At 50.9% G+C, this 10,195-nt stretch overlaps 1 protein-coding gene across 3 annotated transcripts in view; it reads left to right on the forward strand.

Moving 5' to 3' along the window:
- The window catches only part of ACTN1 (actinin alpha 1), a 96,347-nt gene extending 86,468 nt beyond the window's left edge, over positions 1–9,879 (forward strand). Inside the window, exons 17-22 of one of the 3 annotated variants that reach the window (XM_019641351.1) lie at positions 918–1,097; positions 1,790–1,936; positions 2,910–2,990; positions 3,488–3,553; positions 4,758–4,916; positions 5,188–9,879. In XM_019641351.1, coding sequence (XP_019496896.1) covers positions 918–1,097; positions 1,790–1,936; positions 2,910–2,990; positions 3,488–3,553; positions 4,758–4,916; positions 5,188–5,346 — 792 coding nt within the window. In that variant the 3' untranslated portion in view covers positions 5,347–9,879. The remainder of the gene's footprint in view (positions 1–917; positions 1,098–1,789; positions 1,937–2,909; positions 2,991–3,487; positions 3,554–4,757; positions 4,917–5,187) is intronic. The other 2 variants (XM_019641352.1, XM_019641353.1) reach the window with 2 other exon arrangements.
- Positions 9,880–10,195: the final 316 nt, after the last annotated feature.

Below are 10,195 nucleotides of genomic sequence, written 5' to 3' on the forward strand. Positions count from 1 at the left end.
AGACCATGAGGACCGGGCTCAGTGGGCACAGAAAGGGTCCCTGAAATGAGCAATGGTCAGGAGTAAGGCTTAGGCAGGGAGTTATTTTGTTGTTTTTGTTTTTTGTTTTGTTTTGTTTTTTAAAGATTTTATTGGGGAATTGGGGAAGGAGAACAGACAAGTTGTTGTCCTTCAGTCTTAGTTGTGGAGGGCACAGCTAGCTCAGCTCCAAGCCCAGTCACGCCGCTCAGCTCAAGGTGCTGTGTTCAATTACTTGCTGGTAGGTGTAGCCACCATCCCATGCAGGAGTTGAACCGGCAGCCCTGTTGTTTAGCGCGTGCGCTCTACCCTCTGAGCCACCCAGGTGTCAGCTCAGCTCAGTGTGCTGAGTTCAGTCTTTAGTTGCGGGTGGGCATAGCCCACCATCTCGAACAGGCAGCCTTGTTGTTAGGAGCATGTGCTCTCACCAGTTGAGCCATCCTGTCACCTGTTGGCAGCTCAGCGGCAGCTCAGCTCGGACACAGCTCACTGGCCCATGTGGGAATTGAACCAGCCACACTTTTTGTCAGAGATTGCACTCTTGAGCAAGCTCTTAACCAACTGAGCCACTCAGCCGGCCCCAGAAGGGAGTTTGAATAGCAAGCAGAGGAGATTAGGTTAGCAACTGAAGTTGCATCCCCTTCCTGAGGCTGACAGGAGGTGTTTCATCCAGTGATAGCAATGCTTGTCACACACCTCTGTGATGCTGTTTCCATACCAGGGAGCACCCATGCTGAATGTGTCTAGCTCCGGGCTCACTAATTACCCGATGTGTTCCCTAGTACTGGTGTGGGAGCCGAGAATCATCTGAGTGGTTGACCAATGACGTGGGGTCCCCAGTCTCCATCCCAGGGGCACAGTGGGGTGGTCTGATAAGGGCCTCCTTCCTGGGTGAGCAGGAGATCGGAAGGATCTCCATTGAGATGCACGGGACCCTGGAGGACCAGCTGAGCCACCTGCGGCAGTATGAGAAGAGCATCGTCAACTACAAGCCCAAGATTGACCAGCTGGAAGGTGACCACCAGCTCATCCAGGAGGCACTCATCTTCGACAACAAACACACCAACTACACCATGGAGGTGCATGGCATGGTCTTGCTTCTCTGGGGAGGAAGCCCCGCTGCTCTCCTTTCCTGGGCTGGAGCAGGGGGGTGGCTATCATCTTCCAAGGAAACTGGACATAAATTCTTGCTTTGGAGTGAGCGGGTATTCGCTTCTCACCCTGGGAGCCCTGTGTCTTCAATCCCCACTGCCTTCTGGATTTCCCAAGGAGCTTGTTGACATACAGATTTCCAGAATTTGATTTGCTGGGTCTGGGGTGGGGCTCAGGAATCTAAATTTTTAATAAGCCCCCCAGTGGTGCTGATGCTGGTGGTCTCCAAATGCTGGCTTAGGCACCTGCATTCTTAACAACTGTTTGTTTTGACCTTGAAGGCATATGTGTGTGGTTACAGAGTTGGATGTTCAGAAAATCACTCTATATTTTTGTCCTTGAATCTTCCGCTACCAAATTTGCCCTCCTTCTAACCCGACCCACACTGGCAGTTCTGGTCCCTGCTATCCCAGGCAGAGGCGACCACCCTGCCCATACTTGTGCCTTTATCCTCTGGGTCTTGTGTCCTAGTACCTTGTCCTGGTTCCCCTGCCTGCCTCTGCTGATACTGTGAATCCAGACAGAAGGCCGGGTTTGATTAATTTGACCATTTGGGCGGTCAGGGGAAGGAGTGGACAAGGGCAGGCCCCGTGCTGACAGGTGCCTTGTCTACTCCCAGCACATTCGCGTGGGGTGGGAGCAGCTCCTCACCACCATCGCCAGGACCATCAATGAGGTGGAGAACCAGATTCTGACCCGGGATGCCAAGGGCATCAGCCAAGAGCAGATGAATGAGTTCCGGGCCTCCTTCAACCACTTTGACCGGGTGAGAGACCCACTCCTTGCACTCGCTTCAAGCAGCCCCCTACCCCAGGGCTCTGGAGGGCACTGCCCAGGGTGTGGGCAGCTATGCTGGACCCGGTTCCTGGGCAGGTGAGGAGGAGGAAGAAGGAGAGGGAGGAACTGCCCTCAGCCTTCCCTGACCCTGTGCCACAGGATGCTGGCTCCGCAAAGCCAGCCCTGGTGTCCCATGAGCCCCTCTGCTTTGCTGGAGAGAGAGCTCATTGTGGGTGAAGAGAGAACCCCTGAAGCTTGCTCTCCTACCATGAGTCATTAGCCTTTGGGAGCAAGGCCACCAGAGCCTCAAGCGAAAGCCCTTTGCCCCTAGCTGTGCGGACTGTCCTATGCCTATGCCTCAGGACAGAGAGCAGCAGCTCCCGCCGCCCCCCACCCCACCCCCGGGGCAGCCTTTGGGACTCTCTGTGGGGATGCTGGAGTTGTCAGCTGGGTTCTCATCCAGCTCTGGGACATGTCAGGTTTTATGTGGGTGCCCCTCCCAGTGCCCTGGGGCTTTGGGGTGACCACATAGGGTGGGAGGGAGCATGGGGTTAGGTGCTGCCCACCACCTGCCTGCTTCACTGCCCTCCTGGTCCCTGGCTGGGTGAAGCCCACCTGGAAGCTGGGGTGGGGCATCAGGCTGGGGGCGGGCTGGGCACTTCTGGGGGGCTTCTCACCCCCATGGCTCACTGTGCTCCCTTCTGGCCTGCTTCCCGGAGCAGGGCTTCGTGTGCCAGGGAGAGGGCACCCATGGGACCACGTCCATGTGTCTAACCGTGTGCACTTTTATTTCCCTTCCTCCCCCACCCCATCCACTGTCCGCCCTCTCCATCCGCATGCCTTTGTCCCTGTGTCTCCCCACACACGCGACCCTTCCCCCGGGGCATGGCCCATCCCCTCCCTTCACGGCCTCCACCTCCCTGGCACCGCATGGCTCGCTGCCTGGCGCACGGCGGCCCCAGGATCACTCCGGCACGCTGGGTCCCGAGGAGTTCAAAGCCTGCCTCATCAGCTTGGGTTATGATATTGGCAACGACCCCCAGGTACTCGCCTCCTGCATGGAGCACGCTCAGGGGTGGCATCCGGGGCGAGAAATAACGCGTGTTTCTCCTTTTTCTCTTCTCTGTCTGTCTGGATCTCCCTGTCCCCCCTTTCCTGTGGGCCGTGGGGCTCGTCTTCTTCTGCTGTCCCCGCCTCGCCCGCGTCGGGCTCCTTCTCCCGCTACTCCGACCTCTGACTCTGCTGTCGGTTGTCTTTCGTGGGAACCTCCTCCGTGCCTGCCTTCCTCTCTCCTCGCCGTTCGCCATGCTGTGGACGGACTTATGCATCTCCCTGCTCTGTCTTCCCTCCTTCCTGTGGACGTTTTCCCCGGTTGTGTATTTACATCTCCTCCTCCTGTGTCCCTCGCCCCTTCCTGACCCCGAAACCATACATCTCGTGCTCCCCTCTGGCCATCTGTGCCCTGCCTTCCTGGCCCTGGCCGGCCCTTTTTCCTTCTACCTCTGACCCTCCTTGTGTCTCGGTGCCACTGCCCCCACAGAAGAAGACAGGCATGATGGACACGGATGATTTCCGCGCCTGCCTTATCTCCATGGGTTATAACATGGTAATGTAAACCCCACCCTCTGTCCTGGCGAGGGGCCGCCAGCTGGCCGCAGAGGCCAAGTCCTAGCCCTGGCGGTCTGGAGGCCCTCAGGCTGCCCTCCCCAGAGGAGCCTCAAGATTCTGGTCCTTGGGGAAGATGGTGCCTTGAAGGCAGGGCCTAGCTGCAGGCCTATGTGTATCCTTGGAGGCCTGGCCTTCTCACCCCAGTCTGTGCCAGTCTATGTTCTGGTATGTACTGTGGAGACAGGCCTTCTCACTCCTACCGTGGACGGCTGGGCTGGCCCGAGGCTGGTAGGAAGCACTGGTGGTTTGGACATTCTGGGTTTGGGTTAGCTTGCTTCATCTTGTACAAGGCAGGGAGATTTCTTATCATTCCCCTGGTAAAGGCTCCGGCCAAGCCTGCCGTCCCTCTGCTATTGCCCCAGGCTTCTCCCCAACCTTCTCAGCTGCCTACCCTCATGCAGGCCTTCCGAGCAGGGCAACAGGCCTTCGCTGGGCAGCCAGGCCGCTCCTGGGCCATGCAGAGTTCAGATCCCTTGGGCTGTCCAGTGCAAAGCCGAGAGCACAGGCTCTAGTAGTTAACCCAGAAGTAAATCCCAGCTCTGCCATCACCAGCTTGGGGGGCCCAGATGAGGTGAGGGGGACCTTGCAGGACTGTCTTAGGATTAAACAAAGGAACTTACATGAGTGCTATGCACTTGTCTGGCACATAGAAAGTACAGTATGGTGGGGAGAGCACAGGTTGTGGAGCCAGACGGCCAAGTTCAAATCGCAGCTCCACTACCTACTGGCTGCGTGACCTTGGGCAAGTCACTAAGCCCAGCTGGGCCTCAGGTTTCTCATCTGATGGAAATAATAAACACCTACCTTGTGTGGTTGTGGTGAGGGTTAAGTAAATTAAAATATACACAGCGTTTAGAATAGTATCTGGTGTGTAATATATGCTGTGTGTTATTGTTGTCTTATTATCAGCATTTTCATAATTTGCTCCAAGAGGAGCCCAGGCATCTGTAGAGGGTGGGAAGCTCTGAGCCGGGTCTTCACCGTTGGGTGCTGCGTCCCTATCATACCCTTAGGACGACCCAGGTTACGCCAGGGGCTGCTGTGTCCTCCTCTGAGCCCCCAGGGGCTTCAGGTCCCTTTGAGAAAGTCCCAGCAGCTATGGCTCAGAGGCTGACAGGCCTGGGCTCCACTCTTCTCCTCAGGGGGAGGCAGAATTTGCCCGCATCATGAGCATTGTGGACCCCAACCGCCTAGGGGTAGTGACATTCCAGGCCTTCATCGACTTTATGTCCCGGGAGACAGCTGACACAGATACGGCAGACCAAGTCATGGCTTCCTTCAAGATCCTGGCCGGTGACAAGGTGCGTTTGCTCTGGTGTGGATGCCAAGCTGGGTTGGTAGGCACAGGCTGGGCCGGGATCTGGAGGGGAGACTGTGAACACTTACAGCACCCCTTCTTACGGGGTCCCACTGTATGTGGGTATACGTGTGTGTGTGTGTGTGTGTGTGTGTGTGTGTGTGTGTGTCACTAGGAGGGGGCAGGAACGGTGGACAGTACAGCATACAGTGCGGTTCACAGCTGCTGGGCTTGGTGCCTGCCCTGACCGGCTGCCCTCACCGTTCTCTCCGCAGAACTACATCACGGTGGATGAGCTACGCCGGGAGCTGCCGCCAGACCAGGCTGAGTACTGCATCGCGCGAATGGCCCCCTACACTGGCCCTGACGCAGTACCCGGTGCTCTGGACTACATGTCCTTCTCCACGGCGCTCTATGGCGAGAGTGACCTCTAACCCCTCTAACCCGCCCAGCCAATCCTGTGCCCTCACCCCCTACCCCCTGCCTCCTACCCATGCGAGCCCCACCCTAAGCCTCTGCTGTGCCCCCCTCCTCCCGCCCGGGTTTTGCACTCAGCCTCCTACAGGGCCAGCTGGGACCCACGCGGCATCAAACCTCCCTGCCCGCCAAGTGACAGTTTACAAAATTATTTTCTGCAAAAAAGAAAAAAAAGTTACGTTAAAAAAAGTAAAAAAACAAACAAAAAGAACCCGCATATTTTATTATAGAAAAAGTATTTTTTTCTCCACCAGACTTAAATGGAAAAGAGGATGAATTAACTATTTGCACCGAAATGTTTTGTTTTGTTGTGACATAGGATAATAACCAAGCACAATGTTTTATTCCATCCTTTTTATCCATTTTTTTTCTATCTGTTCCATCTGCTGTATTCATTTCTCCAATCTCATGTCCACCTTGATGTGGGAGTGGGTGGGTGGGGGTGGGGTAATTTCGTCAAAAGGCACATTGGTGCATGTGTTTGCTAGCTCACTTGTCCATGAAAATATTTTATGATATTAAAGAAAATCTTTTGAAATGTCTGTTTTTTAAGGAAGAGAATTTATGTGGCTTGTCTTGTTTTTAAGTTCAGAGGTGTGCTTAGCCTCTTCATCAGCACACACTTTTTTTTTAAATTTTAATATTGCCTATTAAAAATGGTCAGGATAGAACTGGAGTGTGGGCAACTTTGATATTGCTTGGCACAGACCCTATGAACGCACCGATGATCCCGTGACAGCTCTTGGCTTGCTCCTTTCTTGCTATTTCCCAGAAGTGTGTGTGGGTTCAAGGATGGTACGGGGCACCCGGACATGCCCCTAATATGTTTTTGACCCTGGCGTGTTCAGTCTCCTTGCTCTTCAGTTTCTTTGTTTTAAAAAGGAAAACATGGTTTCCTCTCCAGGCTCTTCTGAATTGAAAATAAGGCCATGGATGGTTAAGGTCCTGGATGATTAAGTCGTACCTTAGTTGGTTTTTCACAACATCAAACAGTCCTGTGCATATGTGAATAACTTGATAAACACACTTTCTTTAAATGACTTACACTTGTTTTTTTTTTTTAAGTGAGCGCTTTTATTTTTGCCACAGGGGACAAATTGAGTTGTCTCAGTAAAGGTTATCTCACCTTTGCTCTTCAAGATGTCCCACAGACAGGAGCTGTCCAGCATCACCTGGGAGCTTGTTGGAAACGCAGGCTCTCAGGCCCCACCCCAGACCTGCTGAGTCAGAATCTGCATTTTAACAATATTCCAGGGGATCTGTGTCTGTTCTCTATCTAGCTTCTCCTGTTTTGCCTCCTTACCGGCCTCTCCTCCCTGAGGCTTTTACTCCAAGTACAGGCAATGAAGACTTTCAAAGATGGTATCGATAATAACAGTGCAGTGGGTTACAGAAATGTACGTTAGCACCAGAAGCCGTAGATCTGTGTTCCAGTTATGGCTGTGTCTGGGAGTTAAAATGGCTTAGCTGTTACAGGGTGTTGGGTCTGTGGAGCCTGACTGCCAGAGTTGAAATCCATGACAGCCATTTCCAAAACGGGTAAACCGCACTACCTACCGTTCTCTTATGTATTAAGTGGAGATAACAATGCTTTTGGAAAGTCAGCGCTATAACACAGAGAGCTCCTAGAATATTAGTACATACAAATGTTAGCTGTGGTCAATCTTACTTTAAATTTCAAGGGATTGGGTTGAAGGACCTGTTAAAAAAGGAACCCTTAATGTGATATGTCTGTCGCCTCCTTTAAGAGGACTAAGACTAAATCAGAACTTACTGAGCTAGGGCCAATGATGACAGTCTTTGGTATGGGGCCCTCTTGTTTAGGAACGAGTTCAGCGAGTTTCTAGAACACCCCTGCCCTGGGCAAGAAGGTCCAGGTAGGAGGGCTGCTCAGGAGAAAGGAGACCGGTTGGGGGGCGGGGGTTGGCATTTACTTTAGAAGCGTTCCTATATAGGTTTTACTACTCGCTGGTAAAAAGTCCAGTGAATGTTCACTGTGGGTCTGCTGTGGCTGCAGCTCTGTGGGGAACACCATTGGAACAAGGCAAAAACCTGGTCTCAGAGAGTCAGTCTTGTGAAAGAGGCCAATATGCAAGATCCCTTGTTTTAGCTATTTACACGCAAGTCTCAAGGGGACGCAGTGGTATAGGAGTTGAGGAGAGGGGCAAATTGTTCCAACCAGAAAGTTTCCTAAAAGTGCAAGCACTTTAACATGCCTCAGTTTCCAGAGGCATGATCAGCTCCCTTATCGGAGCTCACTTTCAAAAAAATTGTAAGTCGTTTGAACGGAAGTGAGTTTACCAAGTTATTCTACAACCTTCAGAGAAGTGCCCTTGTCCTTGCTTCTCAATGTTAAGGGTGCTTATATGTGTGCAAATGACTGTGATTACTTTAAATGAATTTTCAATTTGTTAAAGAGGTAAAAATTGAAAAATCGATTTCTTAAGCTTTTAAGGTCATTGTGTGCATCTTGCTATATTGAGAATGTAATTTTTTCTGTAAAAATAAAAACTCTTGCTTGTCCTATTCATGCATACATTTAACACATGAGATCCTCCCAATTAGCCCCATTTGCAAACTTCGTTAAATTCCTTTAAATATTTTATAAACATATTTCCAAGTTTTCATAATTCTTTCCAGGACATCAGCCTCCCAACCCAGGCAGATTCAAATCCTAGCAACAAAACTCTCACTTAGCACAAAGCAATTGAAGTATTATAAGTGTAGTAATCAACTTCTCTGGAGCCGTTCAAAGCCTCCCAAAGTTTACTAACAACTCTCTTACACTTCCAAAATTAAAATCGCACATCGAATTTTAATTACACATTTCAGATGAAAACCACAACACTAATAATATATGCCAGCTTCTCTTACATGTTCAAGCACCCTATGTTAATTCAGAGGTTGTCATGGTTTGTAAAAAACTGCTGAACACACCAAAATATTAATACTAAGAGTTTGATTCACTCCATTTGTTTAGTTCTAAGCGGGATTTCAAATCCCCTTACTACTTGCTGGTTTAGGAGCCGAAGTGTCAGGATCGTGACACACTGTATATCACTTGGAGATTCTGAACCAGGACACAAGATGAGGTGTTCACACACTTCCAGGGTGATTCTACCCAAGGCACAAGTGAACTCATGGTATTGGTTCCAATAGTCAGGCACTGTCCCCGAGCCCATGTTTTCCATTTGACATTTGTTTTGCAACCCATTGCATTACTCACCCACTAGGCATCTTTTGGATTTTACCCTTGCCCAGTTTTCATCGTAACCTATTCCAACTTACTTTAAATGATTGGGTAGATGGAATTCTCTACCCCGAGCCAGGCAGGCTGTTAACTGTTCCTGCATCAATGGGACAAATTCATTGCATCTCTTTCCTGCCTGTGTGGAGCGTGCATTTCTTTTTTGTATTTTTTTCTGCCTCTGCCTATACGTTTATAGGGACTTTGTTGACAGCCTCGTGAAGACCAACTACAAAAATAGCTTCTCTGTCTGGCCTGTCAACCTCTTAACAAAATCCTAATGACCACTCCAGGTACTAGGCCTATCCCAGGAATGTGCTGTGTCCTCCATCACTGGGTCAGCTCAGAGTTGTCCCCTGCACACGGGATCAGTGCTTGAAGAGTGCAGTCACTAGGCTGAGTCAGTTACCAGGACTGAGAACATATAGGGCGTTCTTAGGCTGTAAGGAGAGATTGGATGGAGACTTTGTCAGTTCTTCGGCCTATGCCAGGCCCTCCGGTGATGTCCACGAGCGGTATGAGTTGGGCAGTGAGCACCTCTGAGCTGTCTAACCTAAAAGCCTTCGACTAGGGCCGGCCTTTTTGTCAGAGGAAAAAAACACAACCTCTTTCGACAGTGGTACCCTTCAAGAGAGACGGGTTTAAGTGTGCCTTGCCACTTACTGGGTGGGCAAATGACCTCTCCAAATGGGGTGGGTAATGCTATTTCCTCCTGTGCCTGGCACATGATAGGCATTTTGTAAGTGGCCTTAAGTCTTAATACAGTTTTTAAAAGATCAGCTGTGGTTTGCTGTGCTATTTTAAATATTCTGAAAGAAAAAGGCCTGACTATAGAAAAATATCATTAAGGGGAGTCCACCAGTCTTTGAGTTCTGTAGTGGGCTAGATAATGATCCCAAGATATCCATATCCTAATCCTGGAACCTGTGATTATGTGACTTGACTGGCAAATGGGACTTTGCAGACATAATGAAGCTAAGACTCTTGAGATGGGGAGATTATTCTGAATTATCTGAGGGTGCCCTTCTAAGAGGAAGGCAGGAGAGTCAGAGAAGTGATGATGAAAGCAGAGGCTGGAATGATATGAAGCCAGAAGCCAAGAATCTGGGCAGTGTCTAGAAGCTGGAAAAGACAAGGAGACGGATTCTCCCCTCGAGCCTCCACAAGGAACGCAGCCCTGCTGACCCATTTTGGATCTCTGATCTCTGGAACTATAAGCTAATAAATGTGTGTTGTTAAGCCACTACGGTTGTGGTCATTTGTTACAGCAGTGGTAGGAAACTAACACGTGCTTCATTGCCCAGGTCTCTTGCCAGCCGGGCTGCCTCCCTGACGTCCGTGTCCCGTGTTACAGGCTGGAGGCTTTGGAGAAACTGCCTGGCTTCAAAGGTCTGAGCCACATTGGCCCTGGGAAGGCTGCCACAGCTGCTAGACCAGAGCCCCTAGCCCTAAAAATGCCAGTGCCCAGAGGAGGGGGATGGGTGCTGCACAGCTCTGAAACACCCAAAGGGCCAGAATGACGGGCCCAGTAGGAGGTTGGTGGGCTGGTCCACTGCTGG

This window comes from Hipposideros armiger, unplaced genomic scaffold (assembly GCF_001890085.2).
Source record: "Hipposideros armiger isolate ML-2016 unplaced genomic scaffold, ASM189008v1 scaffold_59, whole genome shotgun sequence".
Taxonomy (NCBI): domain Eukaryota; kingdom Metazoa; phylum Chordata; class Mammalia; order Chiroptera; family Hipposideridae; genus Hipposideros; species Hipposideros armiger.